This window comes from Salmo salar, chromosome 03, assembly GCF_965601325.2.
Source record: "Salmo salar chromosome 03, fSalSal1, whole genome shotgun sequence".
Classification (NCBI taxonomy): domain Eukaryota; kingdom Metazoa; phylum Chordata; class Actinopteri; order Salmoniformes; family Salmonidae; genus Salmo; species Salmo salar.
The window spans coordinates 76,236,877-76,255,042 of NC_138293.1; the positions used below are offsets into that span (position 1 = coordinate 76,236,877).

The following is an 18,166-nucleotide window of genomic DNA, read 5'->3' on the forward strand; positions in this document are numbered from 1 at the left end:
ATGCCCTTGTGACTTCTGTGGAAAGCATAGCAAAGAACACTTTAATATTTGAAACTCCCCTATACTTAAAATAATGAGAAAATACAGAGGGTTATCAAAGAACACAGGCAATCTAGTGTGTGTGTGTGTGTGTGTGTGTGTGTGTGTGTGTGTGTGTGTGTGTGTGTGTGTGTGTGTGTGTGTGTGTGTGTGTGTGTGTGTGTGTGTGTGTGTGTGTGTGTGTGTGTTCATGCATTATTAAGTGCCCATAGTGGCTGTGTTCTTTGGCTTCTGTGCACTTATTTTTTTTTGATGAAGTGGCTTTTATCTGGAAGTAATAATACGAGTTCATTTGAGTGCATGACTTCAGCTCCGCCTCACAATTGAGCTGTCTGGTTGGATCTGTTTACAATCGCACACCAATGACCACAGGCAGCCATTGTACTTTTACAAAGTCCCCACAGTACTGCTAATCATTAAGACATATCGGCTATATTCAGCCTGATTATAAGCATGGTCATCACATGGCGTCTCACAAGATGGGGTTGGCTCAGTCAGGAACTGAAGTTGTGCCACACTGCAGGAACACAAGGGCCAAGCCACAGTAGGAAGTCTGGGGAATCTTTGAATTCAAAGTGCAAAGCGGAGTTAATTAGCTGGTGTCTAAATTTACTGTTTCCCACTGTGCTGGTGCAATGGGGAGGATGAAGGATGATGATGCTGTGCCAGTCAGTCACACAGAGCCTGTCACACAGACAGAGCTGAGCTGAAGCTGAGACTGCTGGGAGCTCTACGGCCCAGGGGGCCTGCCTGGCCACACCATCATTGGAGGCCTCCAGAGTCCCCCCTGCCTGCCTGCCTGCCTGCCTGCCTGCCTGCCTGCCTGCCTGCCTGCCTGCCTGCCTGCCTGCCTGCCTGCCTGCCTGCCTGCCTGCCTGCCTTCCGCTGTACAGTAGACCTTCTCTGTATGCTTATCTCTGGCAGACTTTTTCTTTCTTTTTCCTTCTCTCATCTTTTTCAGGACGTGAGATGTTTTTCAAACTTCTGGAAATGACTGAACATGTTTTGGATCTTCCTTCTTCATTCCCTTTTTTAAATGATGGGAGTTATACAGTTTATTATACATTTATTGTACAGTTTCTTCTTTATATGTACAGTGCCTTCAGAAAGTATTAACACCCCTTGACTTATTCCACATGTTGTTGTGTTACAGCCTGAATTGAAAATGGTTTCAATAGATTTTTTTTCTCACTCATCTACACACAATACCCCAAAGTGACAAAATTAAAACATTTTTTGACATTTTTGCAAATGTATTGAAAATGGGATGCATAAATATCAATTTACATAAGTACATAAAAACACAGCTGTAATCGCACCTTTGGCAGCGATTACAGCTGTGTTTTTCTGGGTAAGTCTATAAGTGCTTTCCACACCTCAATTGTGCAACATTTCTCCACTATTCTTTTCAAAATTCTCCAAGCTCTGTCATTTTGGTTGTTGATCATATAGACAACTATTTTCAGGTCTTTCCATAGATTTTCAAGCAGATTTAAGTCAAAACTGTTAAATTCCTGAGATTATTTAGGCATACCATGACAAAGGGTTTGAATACTTATTGACTCGACATTTCAGCTTTTCATTTTCAATTAATTTGTACAAATTTCAAAAAACATAATTCCACTTTGAAATTATGAGGTGTTGTGTGTTGGCCAGTTACACAAAATCTCAATATGAATCCATTTTAAATTCAGGCTGTAACACAACAAAATGTGGAAAAAGTGAGAAAAGGGGTGAGAATACTTTCTAAAGGTACTGTATAGGTTTTCTGATTTATCAGTCCATGGTTGTGGACTACAGGAAAAAGAGGACCGAGCACGCCTCCATTCTCATCGACGGGGCCATAGTAGAGCAGGTTGAGAGATTCAAGTTTGTTGGCGTCCACATCACCAACAAACTAACATGGTCCAAGCACACCAAGACAGTCGTGAAGAGGGCACGAAAAAACCTATTCCCACTCAGGAAACTAAAAAGTTTTGGCATGGGTCCTGAGATCCTCAAAAGGTTTTACAGCTGCAACATCGAGAGCATCCTGATGGGTTGCATCACTGCCTGGTATGGCAATTGCTCGGCCTCTGACCGCAAGGCACTACAGAGGGTAGTGCGTATGGCAGCTAAGCTGCCTGCCATCCAGGACCTCAACACCAGGCGGTGTCAGAGGAAGGCCCTAAAAATTGTCAAAGACCCCAGCCACCCCAGTCACAGACTGTTCTCTCTACTACCGCATGGCAAGCGGTACCGGAGTGCCAAGTCTAGGACAAAAAGGCTTCTCAACAGTTTTTACCCCCAAGCCATAGGACTCCTGAACAGGTAATCAAATGGCTACCCGGACTATTTGCATTGTGTGCCCCCCCTACCCTATTTTTACGCTGCTGCTACTCTCTGTTTATCATATATGCATAGTCACTTTAACTATACATTCATGTACATACTGCCTCAATTGGGCCGACCAACCAGTGCTCCCGCACATTGAATAACCGGGCTATCTGCATTGTGTCCCACCACCCACCACCCGCCAACCCCTCTTTTACACTACTGCTACTCTCTGTTCATCATATATGCATAGTCACTTTAACCATATCTACATGTACATACTACCTCAATCAGCCTGACTAACCGGTGTCTGTATGTAGCCTCGCTACTTTTATAGCCTCGCTACTGTATATAGCCTGTCTTTTTACTGTTGTTTTATTTCTTTACTTATCTATTGTTCAGCTAACACCTTTTTTGCACTATTGGTTAGAACCTGTAAGTAAGCATTTCACTGTCAGGTATACAGCTGTTGTATTCGGTGCACGTGACATATAAACTTTGATTTGATTTGAAAATCAACGTCTCGCTTGCTGATATCGAGGGAATTCTGTGTTCGAGTTAACAACAGCAAACTAATCTGGATGCATGGATACAGTATCAGTCTCTGATTGGAGGGATTCTTCTCCAATGTTATCTGTGCTAACAGACATTCCACAGCCAAATCTGACCTGGCAGGATAAGGATTATTTTGGTCCAAGAACTCAGTATTTGGCTGAGGAAACTGCATCTCCCACAATGCAGGGGGTGCTGGGTGATGGATGCTGAACGGAGAGTAGCGGAGTGGCTGGTGAGGGCCGCCTGCGTGCAGGGCAGATGGGCGCTCACACAGCTCCTCCTGGTGTCCCTCTCGCCTCGTCTGCTGTTCCCGTCTCCAGAGCCATGGGGGTGTGGTGGGGGTGAGAGGGGGCAACGTTTGGAGCTTTTGTGTTCTTGGAACCTGTTGTGAGTTTTCACAGTGAGAGACTGTATCTGTGAATGTGTCCCACTCAGCCCAGTCTGTTGGCCAGACCTTCCTTTTGTTCCTCTGTCATCTAGCCTGCTGTGTTCTAGAGAGGGCCTTTTGGAACCTCTCTCTGATGGCTCTAAATCACAATAACACCATGACATCTCCTATATGTCTATGGGAGTTTTAGACTTCAGCTGAGTGTTTTTCCCTGTCACTCTCTCTCTCTCTCTCTCTCTCTCTCTCTGTCTCTCTGTTCCATCCCTCCACTGTGTCTCTCCTGTGTTGTAGCTGACCTACCTGCCTCCTCCGTGGGGAGAGTGTGAGTCCAAGGCGCTAGACTCTGGCTTCTTCCAGGTCTATAGTGTGACAGCTTGCAGGATCGACTGTGAGACACGCTACATCGTGGAAAACTGTAACTGCAGGATGGTGCACATGCCCGGTAAGAGCACACACTTTCTTTCCCCTTTTCACACTAAACAAAACATGTGGATAGAGTCTGTAGTATAGCATTGTCTGGGCCATGGGAAAAACAAAAACAATTGTTTGTGCTATGGGCCATGTTTTTTCATCAAGGACTATTTGAAGACATAGAACAAGGTGAGGAAAGTTTGATAAAGGAGTTACAGTAGTTGTTGTGGTTGATAAAGTAATCTAAAGTCTGTGGTGGGTTTGAAAAGGTCAAAGAGCTGTAAGGTGTAAGGTCAAGATTTGTGTTGGTGTATTAAAGCTTTCTGCTCCAAGGCTTGTCTATCACCTTGCTCCACACAAAGCTCTATTTCTCTCTCACACACTCTCTTTAGGTGTGGTAGATTTTTGCATGTTGCGAGTCTCCTTGACTGCTTCCACAGTAGGGTTGCAAAGGGAGGGTATATTACCGGAAACGTTCACAGTTTACCATGAAACTATCAGAATTTTGGTGTCTTTCAAGGATTTTGTGTAATCTATCATAAAACATCTATTGGCCCTTTTGGGTACTCCAGATTATCCCAGGTGTTATCTATGGCCCTCTGTGTGGTCGTATCACATGCAGAATATATGACATCATTAAATAAGAAGATTTTAAAATATCAACAAAAACAAAATAAATATGACAAAGCTGTAAAACATGATCATAAATATAAACCATCAACTTAGGGAATACCATTGGTGTTTTATATGAGTTTCATCATAATATCCTTTATCATTTTTTTACACACTTTCATTTATTTTACTATGTCAATATGTATTTGTTGTCAATGTTTTGGTCTCAAATTGGTGGCAGTTGTGAAGAAAAGTCAATAGTTGGAAGAGTTGCAGAGTTCATTGAAAATAATGCTCAGATGTTTAGATGCTTTTTTCATTAATTAGGCTATTTTCTCTTGACCCAAATGGTCTAGCTACTAGAAACTTATGGTCAATATGGACACAGATTTATGTTATTCAAGTATTAATTACCAAAGTTACGATAGATTCCCATAGATTTTCTGTTAATTACCCCAAATTACTGAAGATTCCGGTAACTTTAGTAAATCACTGATAGCTTTGTAACCATATTCCACAGAAATCTGAGCTGTTTGCGGTTTGTTTTTCGCAAACTTATAAGTCAATCAGAGGTACTACATTTCATAACTACAACTGCTCTTAAATGCTAGTAAAACTAAATGCTTCAACCGATCGCTGCCTGCACCTGCCCGCCCGTCCAGCATCACTACTCTGGACGGTTCTGAATTAGAATATGTGGACAACTACAAATACCTAGGTGTCTGGTTAGACTGTAAACTCTCCTTCCAGACTTACATCAAACATCTCCAATCCAAAGTTAAATCTAGAATTGGCTTCCTATTTCGCAACAAAGCATCCTTCACTCATGCTGCCAAACGTACCCTCGTAAAACTGACCATCTTACTGATCCTCGACTTTGGCGATGTCATTTACAAAATAGCCTCCAACACCCTACTCAACAAATTGGATGCAGTCTATCACAGTGCCATCCGTTTTGTCAACAAAGCCCCATATACTACCCACCACTGCGACCTGTATGCTCTCTCGCTTCATACTCGTCGCCAAACCCACTGGCTCCAGGTCATCTACAAGACCCTGCTAGGTAAAGCCCCGCCTTATCTCTGCTCGCTGGTCACCATAGCTGCACCCACCCATAGCACGTGTTCCAGCAGGTATATCTCACTTGTCACCCCCAAAGCCAATTCCTCCTTTGGCCGCCTCTCCTTCCAGTTCTCTGCTGCCAATGACTGGAACGAACTACAAAAATCTCTGAAACTGGAAACACTTATCTCCCTCACTAGCTTTAAGCACCAGCTGTCAGAGTAGCTCACAGATTACTGCACTTGTACATAGCCCATCTATAAATAGCCCAAACAACTACCTCTTCCCCTACTGTATTTATTTATTTATTTATTTATTTCGCTCCTTTGCACCCCAGTATTTCTACTTGCACACTCATCTACTGTCAAATCTACCATTCCAGTGTTTTAATTGCTATATTGTATTTACTTCGCCACCATGGCCTATTTATTGCCTTTACCTCCCTTATCTCACCTCATTTGCTCACATTGTATATAGACTTATTTTTCTACTGTATTATTGACTGTATGTTTGTCTTACTCCATGTGTAACTGTGTTGTTATATGTGTCGAACTGCTTTGCTTTATCTTGGCCAGGTCGCAGTTGTAAATGAGAACTTGTTCTCAACTTGCCTACCTGGTTAAATAAAGGTGAAAAAAATAAAATAATAATGAATAAATATATCTAGCAGAAAAGCTGAATCTGAACTTTCCTCCCCTTCCTTCTGTGCTCCTTCTGTCCTTCTAGGTGATTCTCCATTCTGTACCCCTGAACAGTACAAAGACTGTGCCGAGCCTGCCCTTGGTAAGTCCACAATATGAATGCACACCAACGCACACGCTTACATGTCTTTTTGTCGAAGGTACTACGCAGCGCACAGACCCCCTCGCGCATTCAACATTGTCAAGTTTCTTTGTAGGCCTATTTGGCAGGAAACTGTGAAGCCAGCTGTATTGCCTATTGCCTGTTTCTGTTTCTGAGTCTTTAATTAAAGAATGTGAAAAAATGTTGAGTCTGTTTGCTGCTTTTCATTAAATCTTGCATAGCTGTTCTTTATATGGCCTAAAATACATCTATTCATATGGGCAGAAACTTATCTATAGGCTATAGCAGTGATCACCAACCGGTGCCTCCAAGGCATTCCTAGTCGATCACCAAACATTTCTGTAAAAAACCCAACAATAAAGCCTTCCGTTCCTATTTTTTTATTTGTTTCGCGCTGTTGGCGGTAGATGCAGTTGATTCAGCAGCCCTAGCTCCGGGAAAGCAGTGTCCCCATTTTTAATCATTTCATGATTCTGAAGGTAGAACTCCACCTACCCAGCTGGCCCAGAGAGCAAATCAAGTGCACCTATAAGCCTGTTTATATGAGTAAGTACATTACATGTTTAAGTTGTTACCCAGCACTGTCAACACTTTGTTCAAGTTCTCCCTACTTCCACTCACGCTATAACCAGCACTTCATCTGCAATTGATGAGCATAGCAAAGTGTTCCGATAAGCTTGCCTTGTTATTATTAGCGGCTTGTGTCTTTTTTAATATCTGGGAATATTTCACTTTCTCTGGTCATAGGAGTAACAACATGAATTGGTGCATGAGGCATAAATAATGCAGTGTGAATTTAGTTTTTCCATCAGCTAACGGAGGGAGAGCGGAGGGACGGTATTGTTGAGTCGAATGAGAGGCAGCCTCACCGCTGCTCCCTTCCTCCCCTCAGACTGACTATCAGATGCTGGCCATCAGTCCAGTAAAAAATATATATTTATATATATATACTCACTCAGCTGTGCCTCAAAAGTAATACAACAAATGATCCTGTACCAGTGTGATCATATACCATTTCAAAATATATATCATTTCAGAATTGGCAGGGCAATTCAAGCATAGCATAGTGATAATTGTCACGTCCTGACCAGTATAGAGGATATTTTGTTATTGTAGTTTGGTTAGGACGTGGCAGAGGGTAGTTTATTTATGTATGACGGGGTTTTGGTCACTGGTCTATGTTTGTATTTCTATGTGTATATTCTAGGTTAGTTTTTCTATGTGTAGGTTGGGTGCTGGACTCTCAATTGGAGGCAGGTGTTTCTAGTTGCCTCTGATTGGGAGTCCTATAAATAGGTGTGTGTTTTTGTTTTGCTTTTGTTAAGCCTGCTTCTCTGTTCCTGTCGTTAGTTTGTTTATTGTTTTTCCGTGGTGTTCTCAATTTATTTAATATATATGTGGAGCATGCAACCCGCTGCGCCTTGGTCCCATTCTCTCTTCCACGACAGCTGTGACAGAACTACCCACCACAAAAGGACCAAGCAGCGGAAGAAGGAGCAGGTCACTAACTACATGGACTATGGCGAAGAATGGACTTGGAGATTCTGGACGGGGCTGGACCTTGGCATCAGGCTGGGGAATACCGTCGCCCACGGGAGGAGATCGAGGAGGCGAAGGCTGAGAGGCGGTGTTATGAGTCTATGTACGCGCTGGCGAGGAAGCCCGAGAGGCAGCCCCAATCATTTTTGGGGGGGGGGCACAAGGGCAGTTTGGCGGGGCGAGGATGGAGCCCCAGGCCAGCTCCCCGTACCCTTTTTGGGCAGAGACAAACTGGACAGGTCCCGTGCTTTGGGGTGATGGGTACGGTGGCAAGGCCGAGCATTTTCAGGCCGGTACGCGCAGTACCAGCGCCCCGCATGTGCCAGGGGAAAGTGAGCATCCAGCCAGTAGGGGTGATGCCAGTCCTGCGCTCGAGACCGCCAGTGCGCCTCTACGGTCCAGTGCGTCAACCCAGTCCGACTCGGCCTGTTCCCGCTCCCCGCACTAGCCCTGAGGTGCGTGTGCCCAGACTGGCACATCCAGTACCAACCCCACGCATCAGGCTTCTAGTGCGTCAACCCAGTCCAACTCGGCCTGTTCCCGCTCCCCGCACTAGCCCTGAGGTGCGTGTCTCCAGGCTGGCACGTCCAGTACCAGCCCCACGCACCAGGCTTCTAGTGCGTCAGCCCAGCCTCGCCAGTCTGGAGCCGCCAGAGCCGCCAGCCAGTCTGGAGCCGCCAGAGCCGCCAGCCAGTCTGGAGCCGCCAGAGCCGCCAGCCAGTCTGGAGCCGCCAGAGCCGCCAGCCAGTCTGGAGCCGCCAGAGCCGCCAGCCAGTCTAGAGCCGCCAGCCGGTCAGGAGCTGCCAGAGCCGCCAGCCGGTCAGGAGCTGCCAGAGCCGCCCACCGGTCAGGAGCTGCCAGACCCGCCAGCCAGTCTGGAGCCAGTCTAGAGCCGCCAGCCAGTCTAGAGCCGCCAGCCAGTCTAGAGCCGCCAGCAGTCTGGAGCCGCCAGAGCCGCCAGCCAGTCTGGAGCCGCCAGAGCCGCCAGCCAGTCTGGAGCCGCCAGAGCCGCCAGCCAGTCTGGAGCCGCCAGAGCCGCCAGCCAGTCTAGAGCCGCCAGCCGGTCAGGAGCTGCCAGAGCCGCCAGCCGGTCAGGAGCTGCCAGAGCCGCCAGCCGGTCAGGAGCTGCCAGAGCCGCCCGCCGGTCAGGAGCTGCCAGAGCGGCCCGCCAGCCGGGCACAGCCAGGGTCGTCCGCCAGCTGGGCGCAGCAAGGTTGCCCGCCAGCCGGGCACAGCAAGAATCGCCCGCCAGCCGGGCGAAGTCAGGGTCGCCCACCAGTCCTCCGACGCGGCCAGGGACGCCACCTAAGTGGGCGATGCTGAGGGTGGAGCGGGGTCCACATCCCGCACCTGAGCCGCCTCCGATATAGGTGGGTTGGGGAGGGGGGGTGTAGCACAGTGCCGTCGTTGACGGCAGCCATCCTCCCTTCCCTCCCTTTAGTTTAAGGGGGATTTTTCTGTTTGTTTTGGGGGTTTTCTGTGTTTTGTGTAGGTGCATCCGGGGTCTGCACCTTTGGGGGGGGTACTGTCACGTCCTGACCAGTATAGAGGATATTTTGTTATTGTAGTTTGGTTAGGACGTGGCAGAGGGTAGTTTATGTATTACGGGGGTTTTGGTCACTGGTCTATGTTTGTATTTCTATGTGTATATTCTAGGTTAGTTTTTCTATGTGTAGGTTGGGTGCTGGACTCTCAATTGGAGGCAGGTGTTTCTAGTTGCCTCTGATTGGGAGTCCTATAAATAGGTGTGTGTTTTTGATTGTCACTTGTGGGTAGTTGTTTGAGAGCACTGCTTTTGTTGAGCCTGCTTCTCTGTTCCTGTCGTTAGTTTGTTTATTGTTTTTCCGTGGTGTTCTCATTTTATTTAATAAATATGTTGAGCACGCAACCCGCTGCGCCTTGGTCCCATTCTCTCTTCCACGACAGCTGTGACAATAATGTATTGGGCCTGTAGCCTACAGCACAAACCTCAATGCTACAGAACAGTTTTAATTGGTTAATGTTGCATAGGCTTAAGTTTTTTAAGGCATGTTTAAAAAATACATCTGCGGTAGATCTCGGCTTGCATTATAGTGCAGTAGGCTATACATTGCACAAGAAGTGTATAAGCTATTTTAAGAGATTTAAGAGAATGAATGCAAATGTATGCTGCTAATGAACAATAACTAGGCCTAATTGATTACCTTTGAAACGATCCTCTTTGAACTGCCGGATCTGAATAAATGTGTTGGATGGATGGCTTCGATAGTCCAGCAATCGAATTGCATGTTGTTCATATGCTAATAATCCAAATATTCTGCTTAAAAAGATCTTGCACCGCTACCCTCCTCATTCCTTATTCTTAGAGGAGGTCAGAGAAAGCTACAGTGGAACCCGAATTTATCCTCTGGGTGTGTGGAAAAAATATCCTGCTGCATGAAGGCTACCCCTACAGACAGGAACGTGCACCGAATATCACACTTTGAAATGCCGACGTCGCGTAACCCTGACTGATGAGGTTACAGTGTCTGGATACCTGGTTCTTTCAGCACCCGGAACATCAACTGGAGGACCCCCTGACATACTTTCAGGCAACATGGGTTGGGGAGAAAGTCGGACTCATTGGAGGAAAGCCAATGTTTCCCATATGTATGGCTTGTTTAACATAATAATGGCTTCATTATTATTTTTCTTACTATTGATGACATCATGCCCAAAGCCAATAAAATTGTTGCTAATATGCTTCTATCTATTTTTTTATTTTCTGAATTTTGGTGCTGCTACGATGCTGTCCTGCAAGACTTGGCAAAGACCAACAATGGAGTGGAGAGCTGGCATTGAACTTTTTGTTGAATCTTGGTGCTACCCACCCCACCATTTGGAAGTTCATCGAGGCATTGCAACGACAGCAGCAAGGAGGTGAAATGAGAAGGGAGCAGCATCTTGCTGGCATTTCACCGCCATGGCAAAGACCCTGCTACCATAAACAACAGAAAGATCTGAAGTTGCTGGTTGAGAAGTAGCCTACACCACGACTCAACGGATAGAGTCTTACCTGAAGCACGTTGCCTACACTTTCAAGTAGCAGTTGTGAATATTCCAAAATCCATCTGAGAGAAATGAGCACCTAGTCTACTTGGACACTTCTTCAAGTTCAATGACTCCAAAATCCTTATGAGACCAGAACACTAAGCACATTCTTGGATGATTTGTTTGTGAACTTGTTTTTATGGCGCTTCATTGTCATGTAGCCTACTCTTGTATTGAACAGCCTGAATTCTTTGGGGAATGGAACCGTTGCTCAATTGGTATCAAGGGACTTAACGTGTGCCAGGAAAACATTCCCAATACCTTTACACCAACAACTATCCTTGACACCACGTGACTCACTGTCTGTAGGAGTGAACCAATTTTGTGAATGAGATGGTGTACCTAATAAACAATATTCTACCCATATGAACACATTTATTTTAGGCTATAACTGAACCAATTTCTGTAGGCAATATAGCCTATTCAACAGGGATCATCAACTAGATTATTTTCTTGAGCGGATGGTTTGGGGGCCGGAACATAATTACAAATAATTTGTAGATTGCAAAACATTTCAAACCTTGCTTATATTTGTATGTGATGTGTCTCTCTATTACGCATGGGAATACTTTGGAACAGATTTCTTAAATTAAAATCACTTGGAGCTTATTTCCTGGTGTTTTTACAGTCTTTGATGTCCAACAATAAAAATACATTAAAAAAATTGGGTGGCCAAATTTGGCCCATGGGCCGCCAGTTGGGGAACCCTGCCCATATGAACAAATACAATAGCCATACATGATTTAATGAAAAGCAGTAAACATACATATTTAATAACAGACTCATGAACAGAATCAGGCAATAGTTAACATACACAACATGGTTTCACATTCTTTAATAACAGACTCATAAACACTATCACACAACAGGCTAGAGTGCAGGCTGTACAGTGCACTTCACAGCTTCCCCGGTGCTTCACAACTTCCCCAGGAAACCCGTAGTCTCAAGTGGACAAAAGAGTAGTGTTCGTGGTAAAATATTATGCGTTGCTGCAGTGCTTCGTATTAATAGAATACTTACTGGGAGTGCAACACCTCCCTCCTCCTCTCTCTCACTCATCCTCTTGTTGTTGCAGTTTGGTTTGTTTCGGCAGAAATTATTTGACATCATAGCATTCCTGTTTCTCCATGGGCTAGGGGACATAAAGATAGCATGAAGGAAAGGCATAGTGTGTCAACACAAGTGTCTTATCAATTCCCAAAAGGTTTGACACATTCTGTATTAGTTAGCTACACATGTATTATTGATCATTCATAGAGAATACAGAGGTTCTCTCGTTGTGCTGGTTGGCCCTGGTATTTAGGATTAGTATTTACTCAGCTGTGTTTTTCTTCCTCTAGAAAAGCCAGGTCTAGAAGCCTCCCTCAGTTCATTTTACTTTCATACTGTACTGTATATATTACAAATAAGGAATCTGTGTTTATCTGTATGTGTTGAGAGGAGGGGGAGCTGTATGCATTCACATACAGTAGGATCATTCACATACAGTAGGATCACTCACATACAGTAGGATCACTCACATACAGTAGGATAATTCACATACAGTAGGATCTCATTTTGTGCCTAAGCCCATCTATATTGAACTGTTATTTTCTGTAAAACTGGGATATTGACTTTTTATTCTCACTTTCTCCTTCGTCTAATTTTTTATTAAGCTTTTTTTATATATTCATTTATACCTTTACTTTTACCACAGACTCATACTTTACTGAAGGGATAAAAGACACCTCTACTACACAAAACACATAAACACTTTTCAATAAAGTTAATTTAGAGGAATAAACAAGGTCATGTCTCATCTGATTTTCAAACTCCCCTGCTGATATCATTAAGGGGAGGCGTTCTCTCATTCTGTTACCTACCTGGCGACAGACACACACAAACACTGGTAATTATTACACTTTGGCCCTGGCTCATCCACTGTAATTAGGCAATGTGTCTCAAATAAAGAGGATGTGAAGCCAAGGTATGCTATACTGGGACTGTGGAGAGCAAGAGTACCCTCTTGTGCTTGGTCCAGCCTGGCCAGCTCCCTCTCACTCCCTCCCTCCCTCTCGCTCCTCCTGAATTGGTTTATTTGAAATGGCTGTGCTTATTCCATCCAAACACACAGACCCAGTAATTCTATGCAAATCAGTTCCTAGTTAGACTGTGAACCAATTTGATATACCCACCGCACCGTTTTCACTTAGTAAAGTTTGAAGTTGTTATTTTTTTATACCAATGTGTCAGTCAGGAAGTTTGGGAGACAGAAACAGTGTGGCTGCTGTTTTAATGGAAGACAGCAGCATCTGTTCTCACTGAAGGGTCCTGTGACTAGATTACAGAGGAACACAGAAATCTTCTCTGTGCCTAATTATACACACAGGGGAAAACACAGACATTTGTTGTCCTGTGAAATGTGGACTTGGATAGCATTGCCCACAGTAATGTGATCATACAATCACGTTACTAGCGTAATCGTTTTAGAAATGCGGTTTCATTGCAGGATGAATGACAGAAGATCCTCTCATCTCACATAATGGTTTTAAACCAAATGTACAATAAAAAGGATTAGTTTGTCTCCGGGTTGAACAACTGCTAGCTTAAATATAACATTCTGTTCACAGCCAAAGACAGCGTAATGGAGAGTGTTAAGTCATTAAAAAACACTGTTTCTTAATAAGCTTGGAAATATGAAATAAAGCAGATGATTTGGTTAGAATAATTGTTTTTGACAGAGATGAGACGGTGGATAGAGAGTGAGAAATAGAGAGAGAAAGACAGAACGATAGCGGGACAGTGAGCGAAGGAAATAGAGAGAGAGGTAGGGAAGAAGAGGAAAGAGAGTAAGATAGTGATGTGGGGAGAGAAATAGAAAGAGGGAGAGAGTGTGTAAATCAGGGTTATGAATGCACACTGCTACCCGGATCCAATAACCCCTTATTTGAATGAGAATGAAAAGCGACTGAGGTGCCATATTGAATTTCCTGTTGCAATTACGTGACCACTTGGCCCTGAAGGCTATTAGTAATCCAAGGGAGACTCCGCCCTGCCCAGGGCGAGCTGGGGAGACTGCCATACTATTGTCACAGTAAGAGATTAGGGTTGGGAGATCAGATTTGATATTTTTATGCATTAAGGGAACCTAGCAGCAGGCTAGAATGTGTTGAGAATGTGAGTGAGACTGGTTATTGTCAGAGGAAATTGATTTGGATAGGACCAGACAGATTAGACTAGTATTTTTATACTTCCAGGAATGGAACATTCCTGTGTATTTCATGAGGCCATTTACAGTGTCCACAGTTGTTGAGGGTAATAGTTCATTTACAATCGGTAGAAACTATGAGAATAGAAAGGTTCAGAACATTTGTGAAGCATCACAGCACAGTTGAAAAAATATATGGCAAATGGAAATCCAATATAGATGGTGTGAAGAGATAGATGGGAGGGATTGAATGGAGCTGAAGGGTGGGACTAATAACAACAAGATAACAAATGTAAAATATGCTGTGTCTGTAAAATGTATATAGGTTCAGAACTTTTGTGAAACAGCACAGTTAAAAATATATGGCAAATAGAAATCAAACTGGATGGACATTAGAAATAGATCAAATCAAATTTGTATTAGTCACACGCGCCGAATACAACAGGTCTAGACCTTACAGTGAAATGCTTACTGACGAGCCACAACTAACAATGCAGTTAATTATTTGTATTTTTTTAGATATATAAAAAATATAAAAATGTATATTTTTTTTAATAAAAAATACGAATAAGAGTAAGAAATAAAAGTAAAAAGTCATTGAAGAGCAGCAGTAAAATAACAATAGCAAGAATATATACAGGGGCGTACCGGTACAGAGTCAATGTGCGGGGGCACCAGTTAGTCGAGGTAATATGTACATGTAGGTAGAGTTATTAAAGTGACTTTGCATACATGATAAAAACAGAGAGTAGCAACGGTGAAAATAGTCTGGGTAGCCGTTTGATTAGATGTTCAGGAGTCTTATGGCTTGGGGGTAGAAGCTGTTTAGAAGCCTCTTGGACCTAGACGTGGTGCTCTGGTACCGTTTGCCGTGCGGTAGCAGAGAGAACAGTCTATGACTAGGGTGGCTGGAGTCTTCCTCTGACACCGCCTGGTATAGAGGTCCTGGATGGCTGGACCCTATGCACTACCCTCTGTAGTGCCTTGCGGTCGGAGGCCGGGCAGTTGCCATACCAGGCAGGCAGTGATGCAACCAGTCAAGATGTTCTCGATGGTGCAGCTGTAGAACCTTTTAAGGATCTGAGGACCCATGCCAAATCTTTTCAGTCTCCAGAGGTTTTGTCGTGCCCTCTTCACGACTGTCTTGGTGTGCTTGGACCATGTTAGTTTGTTGGTGATGTGGACGCCAAGGAACTTGAAGCTTTCAACCTGCTCCACTACAGCCCCATCGACAAGAATGATGGCGTGCTCGGTCCTCTTTTTCCTGTAGTCCACAATTATCTCCTTTGTCTTGATCACGTTGAGAGAGAGGTTGTTGTCTCTGACCTCCTCCCTATAGGCTGTCTCGTCATTGTCGGTGATCAGGCCTACAACTGTTGTGTCATCTGCAAACTTAATGATGGTGTTCGAGTCGTGCCTCGCCGTGCAGTCATGAGTGAACAGGGAGTACAGGAGGGGGCTGAGCACAAAGCCCTGAGGGGCCCCTGTGTTGAGGATCAGTGTGGCGGATGTTTTGTTACCTACCCTTACCACCTGGGGGCGGCCCGTCGGGAAGTCCAGGATCCAGTTGCAGAGGGAGGTGTTTAGTCCCAGGGTCCTTAGCTTAGTGATGATATTTGAGGGCACTATGGTGGTGAACCCTGAGCTGTAGTCAATGAATAGCATTCTCACATAGGTGTTCCTTTTGTCCAGGTGGGAAAGGGCAGTTTGGAGTGCAATAGAGATTGCATCATCTGTGGATCTGTTAGGGCAGTATGCAAATTGGAGTGGGTCTAGGGTTTCTGGGATAATGGTGTTGATGTGAGCCATGACCAGCCTTTCAAAGCACTGCATGGCTACAGACGTGAGTGCTGCGGGTTGGTAGTCATTTAAGCAGGTTACCTTAGTGTTCTTGGGCACAGGGACTATGGTGGTCTCCTTGAAACATGTTGGTATTAAAGACTCGGTCAGGGAGACGTTGAAAATGTCGATGAAGACTCTTGCCAGTTGGTCAGCACATGCTCGCAATACACGTCCTGGTAATCCATCTGGCCCTGCAGCCTTGACTTTTGTAAAGTTCTTACTCACATTGGCTGCGGAGAACGTGATCACACGACTTCCAGAACAGCTGGTGCTCTCATGCATGTTTCAGTGTCATTTGCCTTGAAGCAAGCATAGAAGTAGTTTAGCTCGTCTGGAAGGCTCGTGCCACTGGGCAGCTCTCAGCTGTGCTTCCCTTGGAGAGATTGAGGGTAGAGGAAGGACAGGACTAAAAACAAACATAATATAACTATTGTAAAACAAGATTGTGTCCGTAAAAGGTCTATAGTGTGTATAAGCCGGAAGTAAAAGCCTAAGTATTGTTGTTCGTTAGTTTACTCCAATTAGGGGAGGGGTGGTAGGGTTAGCGGAAAATAATAAAGGAAATATGTATGTATTTATGTAGGGGGGGGGGGGGGGGGTGTGAGGGGTGTGTGTGTGTGTGTGTGTGTGTGTGTGTGTGTGTGTGTGTGTGTGTGTGTGTGTGTGTGTGTGTGTGTGTGTGTGTGTGTGTACAGTACCAGTTAAAAGTTTGGACACACCTACTCAATCAAGTGTTTTTCTTTATTGTTAATATTTTCTACATTATAGAATAATAGTGAAGACATCAAAACTATGAAATAACACATATGGAATCATGTAGTAACCAAAAAAGTGCTTTTCCAACAGTCTTGAAGGAGTTCCCACATATGCTGAGTACTTGTTGGAAGCTTTTCCTTCACTCTGCGGTCCAACTCATCCCAAACCATCTCAATTGGGTCGAGGTTGGGTGATTGTGGAGTCCAGGTCATCTGATGTAGCACTATAATTTGTTTTCAACAGGACAATGACCCCAAACACACCTCCAGGCTGTGTAAGGGCAATTTGACCCTTATAAGGAGAGTGTCCTTATAAGGGTCAAATTGCCCTTACACAGACTGGAGGTGTGTTTGGGGTCATTGTCCTGTTGAAAATAAATGATAGTCCGACTAAGCGCAAATGGAAAAGCATTCCAGGTGAAGGTGGTTGAGAGAATGCCAAGAGTGTGCAAAGCTGTCATCAAGGCAAAGGGTGGCTACTTTGAATAATCTAATATGTAAAATCATATTTTCATTTGTTTAAAACTTTTTTGGTTTATACATGATTCCGTATGTGTTATTTCATAGTTTTGCTGTCTTCACTATTATTCTACAATGTAAAAACTAAAGAAAAACCCTTGAATGAGTAGGTGTGTCCAAACTTTTGACTGGTACTGTACACATTTACAAAACAAATATATGGGGGATTGGAAATTATAAATACAATTATATTGATGGAAGCTACAATCTATCTGCAATATTAAATCTACCCCATAAAAAAAATATCAGTAGCAATTAGACTAACCACCCTTCAGTATGTACAAATAGATAATCCTGGAGGCAGAAGGATCAACATTTATTTTCTCCCATCATTATGTCTTTAGTACACTGTCCCAGGTAAAACATGTATACTGTTAAATAGACTCTGACATTTCTGCTAAGTGCATCAAGACGTACGGCCATTCTGAGGTATATGCTGTAGGGAATGCTGTTGAGATGGGTATGTGTTTGTGTGTGTACCCTCAGTTGCCCTCAAACTAAGGTCAACTCTCCCTCTCCTCTCTCTCCCCATCCTCACCCATTACCCCTCTTCCCTCCCTCTCCCCCATCCTCACCCATTACCCCTCTTCCCTCTTCCCTCCCCCATCCTCACCCATTACCTCTCTTCCCTCCCTCTCCCCCATCCTCACCCATTACCCCTCTTCCCTCCCTCTCCCCCATCCTCACCCATTACCCCTCTTCCATCCTTCCCTTCATCCTCTCCTTCATGTCTCCCTGTCTTCTCCACTGTAGCCAAGTTGTCAATGCTGGAGAGCAGTAACTGCATCTGTAGGACACCATGCAACATGACACGCTACAACAAGGAGCTGTCCATGGTCAAGATCCCCAGTAAGACCTCAGCACGCTACCTGGAAAAGAAGTTCAACCGCTCTGAGAAATACATCACGTAAGTACCTGCCTATAGGAGGCTCCAGAGGAACAGATGAATGCATTAGAAGGAAAAATCTAATATACATCAGCCTACAGTATCACATATATTATATGTAGTAATAGTAAGGAGTGTGTGGGTGGAAAGTGAAGATAATACACTGAGATGTCTTTGACGCTCAG

General features: G+C 44.4%; 1 protein-coding gene across 2 annotated transcripts in view; it reads left to right on the plus strand.

The window, feature by feature from the left end:
* Positions 1–18,166, plus strand: part of LOC106600659 (acid-sensing ion channel 2) — a 418,168-nt gene that overhangs the window by 391,512 nt on the left and 8,490 nt on the right. For both annotated transcript variants that reach the window (XM_045715389.2, XM_045715388.2), the window contains 3 exons: positions 3,587–3,737; positions 6,107–6,163; positions 17,849–18,002. In XM_045715389.2, coding sequence (XP_045571345.1) covers positions 3,587–3,737; positions 6,107–6,163; positions 17,849–18,002 — 362 coding nt within the window. The remainder of the gene's footprint in view (positions 1–3,586; positions 3,738–6,106; positions 6,164–17,848; positions 18,003–18,166) is intronic.